Below are 21540 nucleotides of genomic sequence, written 5' to 3' on the forward strand. Positions count from 1 at the left end.
AGAGAGCGCGAGAAGAGAGACAGCGCGAGAAGACAGAGAGAGAGCGCGAGAAGAGAGAGCGAGCGCGAGAAGAGAGAGCGAGCGCGAGAAGAGAGAGCGAGCGCGAGAAGAGAGAGCGAGCGCGAGAAGAGAGAGAGAGCGCGAGAAGAGAAGAGAGAGCGCGAGAAGAGAGAGCGCGAGAAGAGAGAGCGCGAGAAGAGAGAGCGCGAGAAGAGAGAGAGAGAGCGCGAAAAGAGAGAGAGAGAGCGAAAAAGAGAGAGAGAGCGCGAAAAGAGAGAGAGAGAGCGAGAAGAGAGAGAGAGAGCGCGAGAAGAGAGAGAGAGAGCGCGAGAAGAGAGAGAGAGAGCGCGAGAAGAGAGAGAGAGAGCGCGAGAAGAGAGAGAGAGAGCGCGAGAAGAGAGAGAGAGCGAAGAGAGAAGAGAGAGAGAGCGCGAGAAGAGAGAGAGAGAGCGCGAGAAGACAGAGAGAGCGCGCGAGAAGACAGAGAGAGCGCGCGAGAAGACAGAGAGAGCGCGCGAGAAGACAGAGAGAGCGCGCGAGAAGACAGAGAGAGCGCGCGAGAAGACAGAGAGAGAGCGCGAGAAGACAGAGAGAGAGCGCGAGAAGACAGAGGGAGAGCGCGAGAAGAGAGAGAGAGCGCGAGAAGAGAGAGAGAGCGCGAGAAGAGAGAGAGAGCGCGAGAAGAGAGAGAGAGCGCGAGAAGAGAGAGAGCGCGAGAAGAGAGAGAGAGCGCGAGGAGAGAGAGAGAGAGCGCGAGAAGAGAGAGAGAGAGCGCGAGAAGAGAGAGCGCGAGAAGAGAGAGCGCGAGAAGAGAGAGAGCGAGAAGAGAGAGAGCGCGAGAAGGGAGAGAGCGCGAGAAAGAGAGCGCGAGAAGAGAGAGAGCGCGGGAAGAGAGAGAGCGCGGGAAGAGAGAGAGAGCGCGAGAAGAGAGAGAGAGCGAGAAGAGAGAGAGAGCGCGAGAAGAGAGAGAGAGCGCGAGAAGAGAGAGAGCGAGGAGAGAGAGAGAGAGAGCGAGGAGAGAGAGAGAGAGAGAGCGAGGAGAGAGAGAGAGAGCGAGAGAAGAGAGAGCGCGAGAAGAGAGCTCGAGAAGAGAGAGAGAGAGCTCGAGAAGAGAGAGCTCGAGAAGAGAGAGAGAGAGCTCGAGAAGAGAGAGAGCGCGAGAAGAGAGAGAGAGCGCGAGAAGAGAGAGAGAGCGCGAGAAGAGAGAGAGAGCGAGAAGAGAGAGAGAGAAGAGAGAGAGAAGAGAGAGAGAGCGCGAGAAGAGAGAGAGAGAGAGCGAGAAGAGAGAGAGAGAAGAGAGAGCGAAGAGAAGAGAGAGCGAGAGCGAGAGAGCTCGAGAAGAGAGAGAGAGAGCGCGAGAAGAGAGAGAGCGCGAGAAGAGAGAGAGAGCGCGAGAAGAGAGAGCGCGAAAAGAGAGAGAGAGAGCGCGAGAAGAGAGAGAGCGCGAGAAGAGAGAGAGAGAGAGCGCGAGAAGAGAGAGAGAGAGAGCGAGAAGAGAGAGCGCGAGAAGAGAGAGAGAGAGAGCGCGAAGAGAGAGAGAGAGCGAGAGAGAGAGAGAGCGAGAAGACAGAGAGAGAGCGAGAAAGACAGAGAGAGCGCGAGAAGAGAGAGAGAGAGCGAGAAGAGAGAGAGAGAGAAGACAGAGAGAGAGCGAGAAGACAGAGAGAGCGCGAGAAGACAGAGAAGAGAGAGAGAGAGCGAGGAGAGAGAGAGAGAGAGCGCGAGAAGAGAGAGCTCGAGAAGAGAGAGCTCGAGAAGAGAGAGAGAGAGCTCGAGAAGAGAGAGAGAGAGCTCGAGAAGAGAGAGCGCGAGAAGAGAGAGAGAGAGGAGAGAGAGAGAGAGCGCGAGAAGAGAGAGAGAGCGCGAGAAGAGAGAGAGAGCGCGAGAAGAGAGAGAGAGCGAGAAGAGAGAGAGAGAGCGCGAGAAGAGAGAGAGAGAGCGAGAAGAGAGAGAGAGAGAGCGAGAGAAGAGAGAGAGAGAGCGCGAGAAGAGAGAGAGAGAGCGCGAGAGAGAGAGCGCGAGAAGAGAGAGCGAGAGAGAAGAAGAGAGAGAGAGAAGAGAGAGAGAGAGCGAGAAGAGAGAGAGCGAGAAGAGAGAGAGAGCGAGAAGAGAAGAGAGAGAGAGCGAGAGAGAGAGAGAGCGAGAGAGAGAGAGAGAGAGAGAGAGAGAGAGAGAGAGAGAGAGAGCGAGAGAAGAGAGAGAGAGCGAGAAGAGAGAGAGAGAGCGAGAGAGAGAGAGAAGAGAGAGAGAGCGAGAGAGAGAGAGAGAGAGCGAGAGAGAGAGAGAGAGAGCGAGAGAAGAGAGAGAGAAGAGAGAGAGCGAGAAGAGAGAGAGAGCGAGGAGAGAGAGAGAGAGAGCGAAGAAGAGAGAGAGAGCTCGAGAAGAGAGAGAGAGAGCGCGAGAAGAGAGAGAGAGCGAGAAGAGAGAGAGAGCGCGAGAAGAGAGAGAGAGCGCGAGAAGAGAGAGAGAGCGAGAAGAGAGAGAGCGCGAGAAGAGAGCGCGAGAAGAGAGAGAGAGCGCGAGAAGAGAGAGAGAGCGCGAGAAGAGAGAGAGAGCGCGAGAAGAGAGAGAGCGAGAAGAGAGAGAGCGAGAAGAGAGAGCGCGAGAAGAGAGAGAGAAGAGAGAGAGAGAAGAGAAGCTCGAGAGAAGCGAGAAGAGAGAGCGAGAAGAGAGAGAGAGAGAAGAGAGAAGAAGACAGAGAGAGAGCCTCGAGAAGAGAGAGAGAGAAGAGAGAGAGAAGAAGAGAGAGCTCGAGCGAGAAGAGAGAGCGAGAAGAGAGAGAGAGCGCGAGAAGAGAGAGAGAGAAAGAAGAGAGAGAGAGCGAGAAGAGAGAGAAGAGAGCGCGAGAAGAGAGAGAGAGCGCGAGAAGAGAGAGAGAGAGCGAGAAGAGAGAGAGAGCGAGAAGAGAGAGAGAGCGAGAAGAGAGAGAGAGAGCGCGAGAAGAGAGAGAGAGAGCGAGAGAGAGAGAGAAGAGAGAGCGAGAAGAAAGAGAGAGAGCGCGAGAAGAGAGAGAGAGCGCAGAGAGAGAGAGCGAAGAGAGAGAGAGAGCGCGAGAAGAGAGAGAGAGCGCGAGAAGAGAGAGAGAGCGAGAAGAGAGAGAGAGAAGAGAAGAGAGAGAGAGCGAGAGAGAAGACAGAGAGAGCGCGAGAAGACAGAGAGAGAGAGCGAGAAGACAGAGAGAGAGCGAGAAGACAGAGAGAGAGCGAGAAGAGAGAGAAGAGCGCGAGAAGAGAGAGAGAGCGAGAAGAAGAGAAGAGCGAGAAGAGAGAGAGAGAAGAGCGAGAAGAAGAGAGAGAGAGAGAGCGAGAAGAGAGAGAGAGCGCGAGAAGAGAGAGAGAGAGAGCGCGAGGAGAGAGAGAGCGAGAAGAGAGCTCGAGAAGAGAGAGAGAGAGCGCGAGAAGAGAGAGAGAGAGAGCGCGAGAAGAGAGAGAGAGAGAGCGCGAGAAGAGAGAGAGAGAGAGCGCGAGAAGAGAGAGCGCGAGAGAGAGAGAAGAGAGAGAGAGAGAGAGAGAGAGAGAGAGAGAAGAGAGAGAGAGCGAGAAGAGAGAGAGAGAGAGCGCGAGAAGAGAGAGAGAGCGCGAGAAGAGAGAGAGAGCGCGAGAAGAGAGAGAGCGAGAAGAGAGAGAGAGCGCGAGAAGAGAGAGAGAGCGCGAGAAGAGAGAGAGAGCGCGAGAAGAGAGAGAGAGAGCGCGAGAAGAGAGAGAGAGAGCGAGAAGAGAGAGAGAGCGAGAAGAGAGAGAGCTGAGAAGAGAGAGCGCGAGAGAAGAGAGAAGAGAGAGAGCGAGAAGAGAGAAGAGAGAGAGAGCGCGAGAAGAGAAGAGAGAGCAGAGAGAGAGAGAGCGAGAGAGAAGAGAGAGAGAGAGAGCGCGAGAGAAGAGAGAGCGCGAGAAGAGAGAGAGAAGAAGCGAGAGAGAGAGAGAGCGAGAAGAGAGAGAGCGCGAAGAAGAGAGAGCGAGAAGCAGAAGAGAGAGCGAGAAGACAGAAGAGAGCGAGAAGAGAGAGAGCGAGAAAGAGAGAGAGAGCGAGAAGAGAGAGAGAGCGAGAAGAAGAGCTCGAGAGAGAGAGCGAGAAGAGAGAGAGAGCGAGAGAGAGAGAGAGAGAGAAGAGAGAGAGAGAGAGCGAGAGAGAGAGAGAGCGAGAGAGAGAGAGAGAGAGAGAGCGAGAAGAGAGAGAGAGCGAGAAGAGAGAGAGAGAGAAGAAGAGAGAGCGAGAGAGAGAGAGAGAGAAGAGAGATAGAGCGCGAGAAGAGAGAGAGAGAGAGAAGAGAGAGAGAGAGAGAGCGAGAAAGAGAGAGAGAAGAGAGAGAGAGAGAGAGAGCGAGAAGAGAGAGAGAGCGAGAAGAGAGAGAGAGCGAGAAGAGAGAGAGCGAGAAGAGAGAGAGCGAGAGAGAGAGAGAGAGAGCGAGTGAGAGAAGAGAGAGCGAGAAGAGAGAGAGAGAGCGAGAAGAGAGAGAGAGAGAGAGCGCGAGAAGAGAGAGAGAGAGAGCGAGAGAGATAGAGCGAGAAGAGAGAGAGAGCGAAGAAGAGAGAGAGAGCGAGAAGAGAAGAGAGAGAGCGCGAGAAGAGAGAGAGAGCGAGAAGAGAGAGAGCGCGAGAAGAGAGAGAGAGAAAGAGAGAGAGAGAGAGCGCGAAGAGAAGAAGAGAGCCGAGAAGAGAGAGAGAGCGAGAAGAGAGAGAGAGAGCGAGAAAAGAGAGAGAGCGAGAAGAGAGAGAGAGAGCGCGAGAAGAGAGAGAGAAGAGAGAAGAGAGAGAGCGCGAGAAGAGAGAGAGAGAGAAGAGAGAGCGAGAGAGAGAGAGCGAGAAGAGAGAGCGCGAGAAGAGAGAGAGAGAGCGCGCGAGAAGAGAGAGAGAGCGAGAAGAGAGAGAGAGACAGAGAGAGAGAGAGAGCGTGCGAGAAGATAGAGAGAGAGCGCGCGAGAAGATAGAGAGAGAGCGCGCGAGAAGACAGAGAGAGAGCGCGAGAAGACAGAGAGAGAGCGCGAGAAGACAGAGGGAGAGCGCGAGAAGACAGAGGGAGAGCGCGAGAAGACAGAGGGAGAGCGCGAGAAGACAGAGGGAGAGCGCGAGAAGACAGAGGGAGAGCGCGAGAAGACAGAGAGAGAGCGCGAGAAGACAGAGGGAGAGCGCGAGAAGACAGAGGGAGAGCGCGAGAAGAGAGAGAGAGAGCGCGAGAAGAGAGAGAGAGAGCGCGAGAAGAGAGAGAGAGAGCGCGAGAAGAGAGAGCGAAAAGAGAGAGCGAGCGAAGAGAGAGAGAGCGAGCGAAGAGAGAGAGAGCGAGCGAAGAGAGAGAGAGAGCGAGCGAAGAGAGAGAGAGCGAAGAGAGAGAGAGCGAAGAGAGAGAGAGCGAAGAGAGAGAGAGCGAAGAGAGAGAGAGCAAGCGAAGAGAGAGAGAGCAAGCGAAGAGAGAGCGAGTGAAAGATAGAGAGAGAAGAGAAGAGAGAGAGAGCGAGAGGAGAGAGGTTGTCTAGACTGTTTTCACATTTGCTTTGACCACAAGACAGAAAGAGAAAAACATTGAGCTGAACATAATAGTATGCCAGTGACAGTGAGGACAGTAGCAAGTGAACCAACTGAGGTGTGTTACTAGGGCCAGGACCATACCAGTATTGTAATATTCATTAGTATTGTGGAAAGGAAACAAAACATAATATTACCAGAATACACGAGAAAGCCTAGTGATTGACTGAAGCATGGAGAATTTTTTTATTTTTATTGCCATGTCATGGATAACCTGTTTGGGATCGGGGGCAGCATTTTCACTTTTGGATGAAATGCGTGCCCAGAGTAGACTGCCTCAGTTCCAGATGCTAATATATGCATATTATTAGTAGTATTGGATAGAAAACACTGTAAAGGTTCTAAAACTGTTTGAATGATGTCTGTGAGTATAACAGAACTCATATGGCAGGTGAAAACCTGAGAAAAATTGTCTGGACGAAGTGCTCGCGCCTCATGAAGATGGATTACTGGGCTGAACACGCTAACAACAAATGGCTATTTGGACATAAATGACGGACTTTATGGAACTAATCAGTCATTTATTGTCAAACAGATTCCTGGGAGTGCATTCTGATGAAAAGAATCAAATGAAAGTGAATAATTATAATATTATTTCTAACTTCTGTTGACTTCAACATGGTGGATTTGACTGGATTGGGCTCTGAGCACCGTACTCAGATTATGCTTTTTCTGTAAAGTAAAAAAAAAAATCTGACAGCGGTTGCATTAAGGAGAAGTCACTTTAATTCTGTGAATAACACTTGTATCTTTTATCAATGTTTAGTATGAGTATTTCTGGGATTTGATGTGGCTATCTGCAAAATCACAGAATGTTTTGGAATCAAAACCATGTAAACAGATTTTTGGATATAAATATGCACACTATCGAACAAACATTTATGTATTATATAACATGATGTCTCTGAGTGTCATCTGATGAAGATCAAAGGTCAGTGATTAATTTTATCTATATTTCTGCTTTTTGTTAATCCTATCTTTGGCTGGAAAAATGGCTGTGTTTTTTTGACTTGGCTCTGACCTAACAATCATATGTTGTGCTTTCGCTGTAAAGCCTTTTTGAAATCGGACAAGATGGGTAGATTAACAAGAAGTTTCTTTGATTTGCAGTATTGAACTTGTTCATGTGTGAAAGTTACATATTTCTAAAAAAATATTTTTGAATTTTGCACGCTGCCTTTTCAGCGGAATGTTGTCGAGGGGTTCCGCTAGCGGAACGTCTGCGCTAGAAAGGATAAGCCTGTTTTAAAAAACTGCATGCCTATACGGTGAACATCGGACAAGTGAATAGAAGCAGGGCAGTACTGTGGGATGAAAAGGTTTGATCAGTTATACAACTTCATGGAATAAGAAGAATTAGCATGCCTGACGTGCGACCCACATTACTACAGTCGTGGACAAAAGTTTTGAGAATGACAAATATAAATTTTCAAAGTCTGCTGCCTCAGTTTGTATGACGGCAATTTGCATATACTCCAGAATGTTATGAAGAGTGATCCGATGAATTGCTAAGTCCCTCTTTGCTATGCAAATGAATCCAAGAAAAACATTTCCACTGCATTTCAGCCCTGCCACAAAAGGACCAGCTGACATGTCAGTGACACTCTCGTTAACACAGGTGTGAGTGTTGACGAGGACAAGGCTGGAGATCACTGTTATACTGATTGAGTTTGAATAACTAACTGGAAGCTTCAAAAGGAGGGTGGTGCTTAGAATCAGTGTTGTTCCTCTGTCAACCATGGTTACCTGCAAGGAAACACGCGCTGTCATCATTGCTTTGCACAAAAAGGGCTTCACAGGCAAGGATATTGCTGCCAGTAAGATTGCACCTAAATCAACCATTTATCGGATCATCAAGAACTTCAAGGAGAGCGGTTCAAATGTTGTGAAGAAGGCTTCAGGGCACCCAAGAAAGTCCAGCAAGCGCCAGAACTGTCTCCTAAAGTTAATTCAGCTGCGGAATCGGTGCACCACCAGTACAGAGCTTGCCCAGGAATGGCAGTAGGTAGTTGTGAGTGCATCTGCACACACGGTGAGGTGAAGACTTTTGGAGGATGGCCTGGTGTCAAGAAGGGCAGCAAAGAAGCCACTTTTCTCTCCAGGAAAAACATCAGGGACAGACTGATATTCTGCAAAAGGTACAGGGATTGGACTGCTGAGGACTGGGGTAAAGTCATTTTCCCTGCTGAATCCCCTTTCCGGTTGTTTGGGCATCCGGAAAAAAGCTTGTCCGGAGAAGACAAGGTGAGCGCTACCCTCAGTCCTGTGTCATGCCAACAGTAAAGCATCCTGAGACCATTATTGTTTCTCAACCCAGAGAGTGAGCTCACTCACAATTTTGCCTAAGAACGCAGCCATGAATAAAGAATGGTACCAACACATCCTCCTAGAGCAACTTCTCTCAACCATCCAGGAACAGTGTGGTGATGAACAATGCCTTTTCCAGTATCATAGAGCACCTTGACATAAGACAAAAGCGATAACTAAGTGGCTCGGGGAACAAAACATCGATATTTTGGGTCCATGGCCAGGAAACACCCCAGACCGTAATCCCATTGAGAACTTGTGGTCAATCCTCAAGAGGCAGCGGGACAAACAAAAACCCACAGATTCTGACAAACACCAATCATTGATTATGCAAGAATAGGCTGTCATCAGTCAGGATGTGGCCCAGAAGTTAATTGACAGTATGCCAGGGCGGATTGCAGAGGTCTTGAAAAAGAAGGGTCAACACTGCAAATATTGACTCTTTGCATCAACTTCATGTAATTGTCAATAAAAGCCTTTGACACTTATGAAATGCTTGTAATTATACTTCAGTATTCCATAGTAACATCTGACAAAAATATCTAAAGACACTGAAGCAGCAAACTTTGTGAAAATTAATGTGTCATTCAAAACTTTTGCCCACGACTGTACATTTGAAGTCAGAAGTTCACATACACCTTAGCCAAATACATTTAAACTTAGTTTTTCACAATTCCTGACATTTAATCCCAGTATAAATTCACTGTTTTAGGTCAGATAGGATCACCACTTCATTTTAAGAATGTGAAGAATTCAGAATGTCAGAATAATAGTTGAGAGAATTATTTATTTCAGCTTTTCTTTCGTTCATCACATTCCCAGTGGGTCAGAAGTTTACATACACTCAATTGGTATTTGGTAGCATTGCCTTTAAATTGTTTAACTTCTTTAGGTATAGGGGCCAGCATTTTCACTTTTGGATAAATAGCGTGCCCAGTTTCAACTTCCCGCTACTCATGCCAAGAACATAAGATATGCGAATTATTAGTAGATTTGGATAAAACACACTCTGAAGTTCCTAAAACTGTTTGAATCACGTCTGAGTATAACAGAACTTATGTAGCAGGCAAAACCCTGAGGACTAACCGTTCAGAATGTCTTTTTTTAGGTCTCTGTCTGTTCAGTGTGTTCTCATTGGGAAACGATAGGCACTTGTTTTCAGTTCCTACCGCTTCCACTGGATGTCACCAGACTTTGGAATTTGGTTGAGATAATTGTTTTGTGCAATGAAGTACAGCCATCTTAGGAACTGGGTAACACTGTTGAGAGTTGCGCAAGACTTGAAAAGTAGCGTTGGTTTGTTGTCTTCCTGTATTGAACACAGATAGACCCGTCTACAATTTGATTGATTATTAACGTTTAAAAATACCTGAAGTTGTATTACAAAAGTAATTTGAAATATTTTGGAAAAGTTTATAGGCACAAATTGCAAGCTGTTTTTTTCTGGATCAAACAGGCCCAAACAAATGGACATTTTGGATATATATGGACGGAATTAATCGAACAAAAGGACCAATTGTCATGTTTATGGGACATATTGGAGTGCCAATAAAAGAAGTTCGTCAAAGGTAAGACATATTGTATACACTGCTCAAAAAAATAAAGGGAACACTTAAAAAACACAATGTAACACCAAATCAATCACACTTCTGTGAAATCAAACTGTCCACTTAGGAAGCAACACTGATTGACAATACATTTCACATGCTGTTGTGCAAATGGAATAGACAACAGGTGGAAATTATAGACAATTAGCAAGACACCCCCAATAAAGGAGTGGTTCTGCAGGTGGTGACCACAGACAACTTCTCAGTTCCTATGCTTCCTGGCTGATGTTTTGGTCACTTTTGAATGCTGGCGGTGCTTTCACTCTAGTGGTAGCATGAGACGGGGTCTTACAACCCACACAAGTGGCTCAGGTAGTGCAGCTCATCCAGGATGACACATCAATGCGAGCTGTGGCAAGAAGGTTTACGGTGTCTGTCAGCGTAGCGTCCAGAGCATGGAGGTGCTACCAGGAGACAGGCCAGTACATCAGGAGACGTGGAGGAGGCCGTAGGAGGGCAACAACCCAGCAGCAGGACCGCTACCTCCGCCTTTGTGCAAGGAGGAGCAGTGCCAGAGCCCTGCAAAATGACCTCCAGCAGGCCACAAATGTGCATGTGTCTGCTCAAACCATCAGAAACAGACTCCATGAGGGTGGTATGAGGGCCCAACGTCCACAGGTGGGGGTTGTGTTTACAGCCCAACACCGTGCAGGACGTTTGGCATTTGCAAGAGAACACCAAGATTGGCAAATAACAGCCAGTATGGGAACATCTACGGCAACCCTGTGCTCTTCACAGATGAAAGCAGGTTCACACTAAGCACATGTGACAGACGTGACAGAGTCTGGAGACGCCGTGGAGAACGTTCTGCTGCTTGCAACATCCTCCAGCATGATCGGTTTGGAGGTGGGTCAGTCATGGTATGGGGTGGCATTTCGTTGGGGGCCGCACAGCCCTCCATGTGCTCGCCAGAGGTAGCCTGACTGCCATTAGGTACCGAGATGAGATCCTCAGACCCCTTGTGAGACCATATGCTGGTGCGGTTGGCCCTGGGTTCCTCCTAATGCAAGACAATGCGGCTCATGTGGCTGGAGTGTGTCAGCAGTTCCTGCGAGAGGAAGGCATTGATGCTATGGACTGGCCCGGCGTTCCCCAGACCTGAATCCAATTGAGCACATCTGGGACATCATGTCTCGCTCCATCCACCAACGCCACGTTGCACCACAGACTGTCCAGGAATTGGCAGATGCTTTAGTCCAGGTCTGGGAGGAGATCCCTCAGGAGACCATCCGCCACCTCATCAGGAGCATGCCCAGGCATTGTAGGGAGGTCATACACGCACGTGGTCACACACACTACTGAGCCTCATTTTGACTTGTTTTAAGGACATTACATCAAAGTTGGATCAGCCTGTAGTGTGATTTTCCAGTTCAATTTTGAGTGACTCCAAATCCAGACCTCTATGGGTTGATAAATTTGATTTCCATTGATAATTTGTGTGATTTTGTTGTCAGCACATTCAACTATGTAAAGAGAAAAAGTATTTAATAAGAATATTTAATTCATTCAAATCTAGGATGTGTTATTTTAGTGTTCCCTTTATTTGTTTGAGCAGTGTATTTTATTTCTGCGTTTTGTGTAGCGCCTGCAGGGTTGAAATATGCTACTCTTTGTTTACTGTTGCGCTATCATCAGAAAGTAGCTTCTTATGCTTTCGCCGAAAAGCCTTTTTAAAATCGGACATGTTGGCTGGATTCACAACGAGTGTAGCTTTAATTCAGTACCCTGCATGTGTGTTTTAATGAACGTTTGAGTTTTAACGAGTGCTATTAGCATTTAGCATAGCGCATTTGCATTTCCAGATGTCTAGATGGGACGCCTGCGTGTCGGGGGGACGCAAGAGGTTAACAAAAGGCTAAGCTTGAGAGCAAATAGATTTATTTCATTTCAGTTGCGTTTTTCATGAATAGTTAACGTTGCGTTATGCTAATGAGCTTGCGGACACAATCCTGGATACAGGTTTTTTTCGTAGCTAAACGTGACGCAGAAAACGGAGCGATTTGTCCTAAACAAATAATCTTTCAGGAAAAACTGAACATTTGCTATCTAACTGAGAGTCTCCTCATTGAAAACATCCGATGTTCTTCAAAGGTAAATGATTTTATTTGAATGCTTTTCTGGTTTTTGTGAAAATGTTGCCTGCTGAATGCTAACGCTAAATGCTACGCTAAATGCTACGCTAGCTATCAATACTGTTACACAAATGCTAGTTTTGCTATGGTTGAGAAGCATATTTTGAAAATCTGAGATGACAGTGTTGTTAACAAAAGGCTAAGCTTGAGAGCTAGCATATTGATTTCATTTCATTTGCGATTTTCATGAATAGTTAACGTTACGTTATGGTAATGGGCTTGAGGCTGTAGTCACGATCCCGGATGGCTCGACGTAAGAAGTTAAGAAGTTAACTTGGGTCAAACGTTTGGGGAAGCCTTCCACAAGCTTCCCACAATAACTTAGGCGAATTTTGGCGCATTCCTCCTGACAGAGCTGGTGTAACTGAGTCAAGTTTGTAGGCCTACTTGCTCGCACACGCTTTGTCAGTTCTGCCCACAAGTTTTCTATAGGCTAGAGGTCAGGGCTTTGTGATGGCCACTCCAATACCTTGACTTTCTTGTCCTTAAGCCATTTTAACACAACTTTGGAAGTATGCTTGGGGTCATTGTCCATCTGGAAGACACATTTGCGACCAAGCATGTCATGAGATGTTGCTTCAATATATCCACAATTTTCCTCCCTCATGATGCCATCTATTTTGAGAAGTGCACCAGTCCCTCCTGCAGAAAAGCACCCCCACAACATGAATCTGCCACCACCGTGCTTCATGGTTGGGATGGTGTTCTTCGGCTTGCAAGCCTCCCACTTTTTCCTCCAAACATAACAATGGTCACTATGGCCAAACAGTTCAAATTTTGCTTATTCAGACCATAGGACATTTCTCCCAAAAGTACGCTCTTCGTCCCAATGTGCAGTTGCAAACCGTAGTCTGGCTTCTTCCTTGCTGAGCGGCCTTTCAGGTTATGTCGATATAGGACTTGTTTTACTGTGGATATAGACACATTTGTACCAGTTTCCTCCAGCATCTTCACAAAAGCCTTTGCTGTTGTTTTGGGATTGATTTGCACTTTTCGCACCAAAGTACGTTCATCTCTAGGAGACAGAACACATCTCCTTTCTGAGCGATATGACGGCAGCGTGGTCCCATGATGTTTATTCTTGTGTCCTACTTTTTGTACAGATGAACGTGGCACCTTCAGGCATTTGGAAATTGCTCCCAAGGATGATCCAGACTTGTGGAGGTCTACAATCTTTTCTGAGGTCTTGGCTGATTTCTTTTGATTTTCCCATGATGTCAAGCAAAGAGGTACCGAGTTTGAAGGTAGGCCTTGAAATACATCCACAGGTACACCTCCAATTGACTCAAATTATGTCAATTAGCCTATCAGAAGCTTTTAAAGCCATTACATAATTTTCTGGAATTTTCCAAGCTGTTTAAAGGCAAAGTCAACTTAGTGTATGTAAACTTCTGACCCAATTGAATTGTGATACAGTGAATTATAAGTGAAATAAGCTGTCTATAAACAAATTGTTGGACAAAATACTTGTCACGCACAAAGTAGATGTCCTAACCGACTTGCCAAAACTACTGTTTGTGAACAAGAAATTTGTGGAGTGGTTTAAAAACTAGTTTTAATGATTCCAACCTAACCCAGAACCCAAACCGCACGTGCGTGACTGTGCATAGATGTATTTTGTCACCGACACCAAACGCAGGTTACAATATAAAAAAATCAACTCTGAACCGATTACATTAATTTGGGGACAGGTCGAAAAGCATTTAACATGTATGGCAATTTAGCTAGCTAGCTTGCACTGGCTAGCTAATTTGTCCTATTTAGATAGCTTGCTGTTGCTAGCTAATTTGTCCTGGGATATTAACATTGAGTTGTTATTTTACGTGAAATGCACAAGGTCCTCTGACAATTAATCCACACATAAAATGTACAACTGTATCGTTTCTCGTCATCTCTCCTCCTTCCAGGCTTTTTCTTCTCTTGACTTTATATTGCGATTGGCAAATTTCATAAATTAGGTGCATTACCGCCACCAACCTCATTCGTCTTTCAGTCACCCATGTGGGTATAACCAATGAGGAAATGGCACGTGGGTACATGCTTCTATAAACCAATGAGGGGGTGGGAAAGGCAGGACTTTCAGCGCAATCTAAGTCAGAAATAGAACGGACTTCTATTTTAGCCCTTGGTAACGCAGACGCTCGTTGGCGTGCGCGAGCAGTGTGGGTGCAATAATTGAATAATATAGTTTTGAGCGGTGTAGTCAGCTTGTAAGTGTATGTAAACTTCCGACTTCAACTGTATATGAAGCAGGCAAATAAGCATCCAGTTACTGTTCGATTGAATGTTAGAATGGGCAAAACGAGTGCGCCGGTTCCATTATTTCAGAAATGGCCGGCATCTTGGGATTTTCACACACAAGAGTGCCCAGGATTTATCGAGAATGTGTCGACAAACATAAAACATCCAGCCAGCAGCAGTTGTGTGGTTAAAAACTGCTAGTTGAGAGGTCAAAGGATAAATGACAAGAATCGTGCAAGCTAACAGGCAGGCAACACACAGGCGGCACAGTACAACAGTGGTGTGCAGAACGGCATCACAGAATGTCGGTCCTTGAACACAGATGGGTTATTGCAGCAGACGACCGACCCGGGTTTCACGCCTATCAGCTAAAAAAACAAGAAGAAGCTGCTGAAGTGGCACACGATCACCAACACTGGACAATTGTGTGGAAAAACATTGCCTGGTCCGATTGCGTCATGGCAGTCAGGATCTGGCATAAACAGCATGAGTCCATGGCCCCATCCTGCCTGGTGTCAACGGTACACAGGCTTGTGGCGATGGTGTAATCGTGTGGGGAATGTTTTCCTGGCACACGTTAGATTCCTTGATACCAATTGAGCAACTGTTGAACGCCACATATTGTAGAATCCATGTCAGAGGAATTCAGGCTGTTCTGGAGGCAAAGGGAGATCCGACCAAGTACTACATGGGTGTACCTAATAAAATATGTAAATATATAAATGGGAGAGAGAGTCTGTGAGAGAGAATAGTCTATGGAATGGTTTATGGAAACAAGGTACTTCAGGTGGTATTGGCAGAAGTGGTTTAACTTAACAGAAGTCCTAGTGGTTATTTGTGGTGATGCCTGCCCACTTGCCCTTCAGCACAGGCATCATGACCCCCAGCACGGCCTGTACATTGCAATGTAAGTATGCCCCCAATGCAAAAGTCTAATACAGCCACAGTAGGAATTCAGATTGTTTTACTTTGAGCAAATTAACCAATTATCGTTTGTTGAATTTATATAACAGTCCAACCATGTTTAGCATTATCTAGTCCAACTGTGCCATGATTCCGCAATTGCTGTCTGCTGATTTTGTGCTTCTAGTGCAATTGGAATGTATTCAGACCCCTTGACTTGTTCCACATTTTGTTACGTTACAGCCTTATAAAACTTCAATCTACACACAATACCCCATAATGACAAGGTGAACATAGGTTTAGAAATGGATGCTCAGCGCATTCGGTTTCCATCAACCATTCTTGAGAGGTTTTTAAAACTTGATTGATTGGAGTCCACCAGTAGTAAATTCAATAGATTGGACATGATTTGGAAAAGGCACACCTGTCTATAGAAGGTCCAGTGCATGTTAGAGCAAAAACCAAGCCATGAGGTCGAAGGAATTGTCTGTAGTGCCCGAGACAGGATTGTGTCGAGGCACAGATCTGGGGAAGGGTACCAAAAAATGTCTGCTGCATTGAAAGTCTCAAAAACACAGTGGCCTCAATCGTTCTTAAATGGAAGACGATTGGAACCAGCAAGACTCTTCCTAGAACTGGCTGCCCGGCCAGCAATCGGGGAAGAAGGGCCTTGGTCAGGGAGGTGACAAAGAATGTGATGGTCACTGACAGAACAATCCAGAAGGACAACCATCTCTGCAGCACTCCACCAAAATCAGGCCTTTATGGTAGAGTGGCTAGACAGAAGCCACTCCTCAGTAAAAGGCAAAGTAAAGACTGACCATGTGAAACAAGATTCTCTGGTCTATGGAAATCAAGATTGAACCCGTCTGGATGTCAAGCGTCACAACAAGAGGAAACCTGGCACCATCCCTACGGTGAAGCATGGTGGCAGCATCATGCTGTGGGAATGTTTTTTCAGCGGCAGGGGCTGGGAGACCAGTCAGGATTGAGGGAAAGATGAACAGAGCAAATTAGAGAGAGATCCTTGATGAAAACCTGCTCCAGAGCGCTCAAGACCTCAAACTGGGGGAAAGGTTCACCTTCCAACAGGACAACGACCCTTAGCACACAGCCAAGACAATGCTGGAGTGGCTTCGGGACAAGTCTACAAATGTCCTTGAGTGGCCCAGACAGAGCCCAGACTTAACCCCGAAAATAGCTGTGCAGCAACGCTCCCCATCTAACATCTAACATGACAAGAGCTTGAGAGGATCTGCAGAGAAGAATGGGAGAAACTCCCCAATACAGGTGTGCCAAGCTTGTAGTGTCATACCCAAAAGACTTGAGGCTGTAATCTCTGCCAAAGATGCTTCAACAACATACTGAGTAAAGTGTCTGAATACTTATTTAAATTTGATTTCAGTTTATATTTATTTCATTGTGCACATTTTATAAAAACCTGTTTTTGCTTTGTCATTATGGCCTAGTGTGTAGATTGATGAGGAAAAAAATATTTAATACATTTTAGAATAAGGCTGTAATGTAACAAATTGAGAAAAGTCAAGGGACCTGAATACTTTCCGAAGGCACGGTATACTGTAGCAAGAAAGTAATACTAAGTGTATGTTGTGTAGTAAGCTGTTGGTATTCCAGCCTAATAATTTAGTCCCTTTAGCACTCTTAATTTCACCTATTGTTCTGACTTAGCCTATAACCTGTTTTACAGAAATGCAATCATTTAACATTGTAAGAACTTCCATTGTCTGCCTATATGCCCCCTTTATTTATCATACGGTTCTGACTTGGCGTACAAGGGGAATAATGTAAGAATGGCCCATGTTCTGAATTCTGTTGCTGTACATTTCAAAAGTGTTTAACAAATAGTTATTGACGATGTCTGTCCTAGGTCGTTCATTAATGTCTTAATCGAAATTATGGATAGCCTCTTATCTGCTTGTCATCCCCTTATGCCATAGTTTGTACATGTCAATTGTAAGTAGAAATTACATTTGTTTAAGCAAGTCAGCCATATCAGCTATGTTTTTTTTAAAGGCAGTAAATGAGGCTGAATGATCTGTTTCGCTGCAGACAAGGCTCCTCTGATAGCCAGGTGTAGCGGTGGTAAGGTGTTGGGACAGCCTTAACAGATTGTGGGCACCGTTTTCACCATTATAGTGCAATTCATGTATTGTTTAGTGTTGTGTAGTAGATTTGCAGGCATGCATCTCGCCCAAAAGAATGTTTGCCCCACCAAGATTTACATTCTAAAAATGTCCACTTAGTACTTTACTACACTGGCATGATTGATGGTCAAACATTGTTCATTTAAATTCGATGTCACATGGGTTAAACAAATACCATTCAAAGTTGAATTTACCACTTTGTGATCTGCGGGCGAGTCCTCCACCAGTTTGGGAGCAACAGCAACCGAGGAAAAAGGTCTCATTTGCACAGTCATTGTGGGATATAATCGATGATTGCAGACATTGGCGCCAGACGTAAACACAGATTCAAGTGCATCTACGTATTGTTTCTTCTGCCAGCTTTGGCCTCCATTCGTCCGATAAAGAGTTGAGCTAGTGACGTTATGTGTACGGCTGAATAAGCTTTTACCATTACTTTTGTTGGAGAGATTTAAAGAAAAATAATTTACTCGAGTTAATTGTTGCTGATGCGTGATTATGAAACGAACAGAGTCCCGGTTCTTGGCGGAAAACATATCCTTCTCCCTTTTTTCTCGCTTTCCATCAGGCGAAAGTGCCACAAAATATCCACAAAAAGCTCGGGAGCATTTGAATGCATGGATGTTACGTAATGGCAAAGTGCAGGTAACGTCAACTACCGTTAGTCTGTTCGTTTTAAATTGTGCCGCTGCCCCTGTCGTGGAGTTGAAAGCCTGCTCCAAAGCCTTCGCCGACAGCCTCGCTCCTCGACACACAAACATGTCTCTCAAACTACAAACAAAGCACCGACTGTAAAACTGATTAATTAAAAATAAAACTAACGTTTGTTGAGGACGCTCATAAAATTCAATCTCAACTGCTGTCCATCTCGCGCTTCTGATCGCGCTCCACCAATAACGAGCCCGCATGTAGGTGAACGCTGTAATAATAAGGGAGATATTTTACACTGGAACGGGTTAAAAAGGCCCCGTCGCGTTATCAGTCGAAAGCGGGGAGGGAGGAGTGCCCTTCTCAAACAGTGGCGGTTCTAGACCATTTCAACTGGGGGCCAGTTACATTAGATTATTAGTTATTGTTGTCATATCGGTTTCTTCACTGCATTTCAGGCATTAGACGGCAAAATACCATGTTCATAATCATCATCGTTGCCACTGTCTAATAACAGATGTAAAAAAGAAAGAAAGATTTAACTAATTTTTGCTTACTCTACATTTAGGGGGGCCACAAGGGGGTCCAAAATGGTTGTCACAGTCCCCCACACCCGCTATTGTCCTCAAATTTAACAGTCATTTGCGCCGCTCGGTCATTTTGTCAGCAAGGCAGCAGGTGCATTGTCCATAAACATAGAATATCTCTTTTCCATGAAATATAGGTCATTATATATAAGTCATTTTCATTGGGGAGGCAGATAAAGCTTCTTCTTTTTTTGATATATCAAAAGCAATCACTTTTCCATGGGGAAATAAAATTCTAACAATTACTACACATGCTTAATTAGTCTAGGTCACATTTGTTCAGACCTGAGTCAGACAGAGTGGGGTAACCTCCTCTCACAAATGCAATCAACTTTCAGCCAGTGCGAAACATGCTACCTTATTGTATTGAATGTGGACACCTGCTCATTGAACGTCTCATTCCAAAATCATGGGGATTCATGTGGAGTTTGGTTTGTCCCCCCTTTGCTGTTATAATAACATCTACTCTTCTGGGAAGGCTTCCCAGTAGATGTTGGAACATTGATGCAGGGACTTGCTTCCATTCAGCCACAAGAGCGTTAGCGAAGTCAGCCACTGATGTTGGCCGATTGGGCCTGGTTCGCAGTCGGCATTGCAATTAATCTCAAAGATATTTGATGATGTTGAGGTCAGGGCAATGTGCAGGCCAGTCAAGTTCTTCTACAGCCGATCTCGACAAACCATTTCTGTATGGACCTCGCTTTGTGCACGGGGGCATTGTCAAGCTGAAACAAGAAAGGGCCTTCCCCAAACTGTTGCCACAAAGTTGAAAGCACATAATCATCTAGAATATCATTGTATGCTGTAGCGTTAATATTTCCCTTCACTGGAACTAAGGGGCCTAGCCCAAACCATGAAAAACAGCCCCAGACCATTATTCCACCTCCACTAAACTTTACAGTTGGCACTAGCATTCGGGCAGGTAGCATCCTCCTGGCCTTCACCAAACCCAGATTTGCCGTCGGACTGCTAGATGGTAAAGCGTGATTCCCCACTCCAGAGAACGCGTTTCCTTTGCTCCAGAGTCCAATGGCGGCAAGTTTTACACCACTCCAGCTGATGCTCGGCGTTGCGCATAGTGATCTTAGGCTTGTGTGTGACTGCTCGGCCATGGAAACCCATTTTATGATGCTCCTGATGAACAGTTCTTGTGCTGACCTTGATTCCAGAGGCAGTGTGGAACTCAAATCAAATTTGCCCCTTAAGAGCCCCTAACCAACAATGCAGTTTTAAAAAATATGGATTTTTTAAATATTTTTTTTAAGTAACAAGTAATTAACGAGCAGCAGTAAAATAACAATAGAGAGACAATATACAGGGGGGTACCGGTACAGAGTTAATGTGTGGGTGCACCGGTTAGTTGAGGTAATATATACATGTAGGTAGAATTATTAAAGTGACTATGCAGAGATGATAACAACAGAGAGTAGCAGCAGTGTAACACCGCCTAGTATAGAGGTCCTGGATGGCAGGAAGCTTGGCCCCGGTGATGTACTGGGCCGTTTGCACCACCCTTTGGCCCGTTTGCACTACCCTTTTGTAGATTAGGAATTCACCAGATTGTGACTTTTAGTTCAGTCAACATCTATATTTGTGTGTAAATGTTTGGAGCCAATTAATGGGTCAAAAGTTCCCAATTAGTGACATCTATTAAAAACAAATGCTATATTTGACCCTGAATCTAATTGAACGACATCACTCTCTCTCTCCCCATTTAGCAGAGTCTGACAGTATGTGTCTAACATCATTGAAGTATGTTAAGTATTTTCCCATGAGATGTGGCAGTAATATGAAGTTCCAGCCAGTTCGACTAATGATAGCCCTCTCTCCCGTCTTGGCCTGAAGGAAGTTAGATATTCAATAACCTTAAAGAGAGTGATGGGCTAGTCAACGTTATAAACAACCACAGTTTATAACTTTCAATTTCTGAGAAAATACTAGTGGGCCTATGCTGTATACAGCTCGCCAGTTTGTAGTCCTAAAAACAGGAAATTAAACCTTCGGTTCGTTCAGCAATTCCAATGGGGGAAATTAATGGGGAAAGAAAGTGGTTTTGGGATAAATGCCGAAATTAAGGTCTCAGGTTAACACAGGCTTAGAAGACATTATTTTCGGCATTTATTCAAAACCCTAAAAAAAAAAACATTAATTTCCACATAGGCTTTGTCAAACGACCCATGTCGGAGTTAGTCTTTGTTAGTGCCTAGAAAAAGACCCCATTATTATTGTTCTCTATTCCATGAAAGACTGTCAAGCAAATGTTACATATTGCATTCATAAAGTTGGTCTACAATTATCCCACTGGGCAAAAACTGGTTGAATCAACGTTGTTTCCACATAATTTCAACAGAAAAAAATACAATCTGATGACGTTGAATCAATGTGAAAAACAGGTTGGATTTGCAAAAAGTCATCAAAGTAAGGGCATTTCCATTTTTTTAAACTCAACTTTTAACTTAAATCCAATGACATTGTTGGTTGATTTCATATTGAATTCACGTTAGTCGACAACTCAACCAAATGTAAATCAAAACTAGATGTTGAAATGATGTCTGTGCCCAGTGGGATGTCATGTTTCACACTATCATCATGTACATGTGGGGCTGTATACCCAACTTTTTTTCAGATAATAATTTGCCCCATTGTGTCTGGGTACAGATAAGGTTATCCACATTCCGACTGGTATTGATAACTGAAGGCGTGCCTGATCAACTGTTTTTGCTGCCCATCGGTTTACTGTCTGTGTATTTGCTGTCTGTGGGTGTGTTTGTCCGTGTAGTTGTATTTCTGTGTTACATAGTGGGTTGAAGTTTGTGTACATGCAATAGAACACTCTGTCTCTCTCGCTCGCTCTCAGGAAATGGTTAAACCACATGACAAACAGGTCTGAAACACAATTTTGCTCCTCGCCTAGTTAGCTTCTGTAGCAGACTATGATTTGAATATGCAATTCTTTCTATGGCTGATTTCAAAACACACAATGTGCCTTTCTCTTCTTCGCTGACCTGTGACCTGTGTAGTAACTTTCTCAGGAATTAACACACAGTCAGTGCGAGAGCTGGTAACCAGCAATTCAAAACAACCTACTGCTGGGGCTGAAACTGTACTCTCTACCCTCCTTACTACCTTACCACTACCATCAACATGACAGGTGGTTCATTGGTGTCTGTAAAAGTAGAGCCTTATCTATATCTATGTATTTAATTTTGCCTGATTTAAAATATACACAGAGTATACAAAACAGGTATAGCCAGGTGAAAGCTATAACCCCTAGACGTCACTTATTAAATCCACTTCAATCAGTGTAGATGAAGGGGAGGAGACAGGTTAAAGAATGATTTTTAAGCATTGAGACATGGATTGTGTATGTGTGCCATTCAGAGAGTGAATGGGTAAGACAAACAATATAGGTGTCTTTGAACGGGGTATGGTAC

The 21540-nt window shown here is 45.3% G+C and overlaps 1 protein-coding gene across 1 annotated transcript in view; it reads right to left on the bottom strand.

The window, feature by feature from the left end:
• The window catches only part of LOC115145314 (protein FAM210B, mitochondrial-like), a 30429-nt gene extending 12611 nt beyond the window's left edge, over positions 1-17818 (bottom strand). The window contains exon 1 of the mRNA XM_065026465.1: positions 17066-17818. Within this exon, the coding sequence (XP_064882537.1) occupies positions 17066-17779 (714 nt within the window). The 5' untranslated portion in view covers positions 17780-17818. The remainder of the gene's footprint in view (positions 1-17065) is intronic.
• Between the last annotated feature and the right edge of the window lie 3722 nt (positions 17819-21540).

The sequence above is a fragment of the Oncorhynchus nerka genome, linkage group LG2, assembly GCF_034236695.1.
Source record: "Oncorhynchus nerka isolate Pitt River linkage group LG2, Oner_Uvic_2.0, whole genome shotgun sequence".
Lineage (NCBI taxonomy): Eukaryota > Metazoa > Chordata > Actinopteri > Salmoniformes > Salmonidae > Oncorhynchus > Oncorhynchus nerka.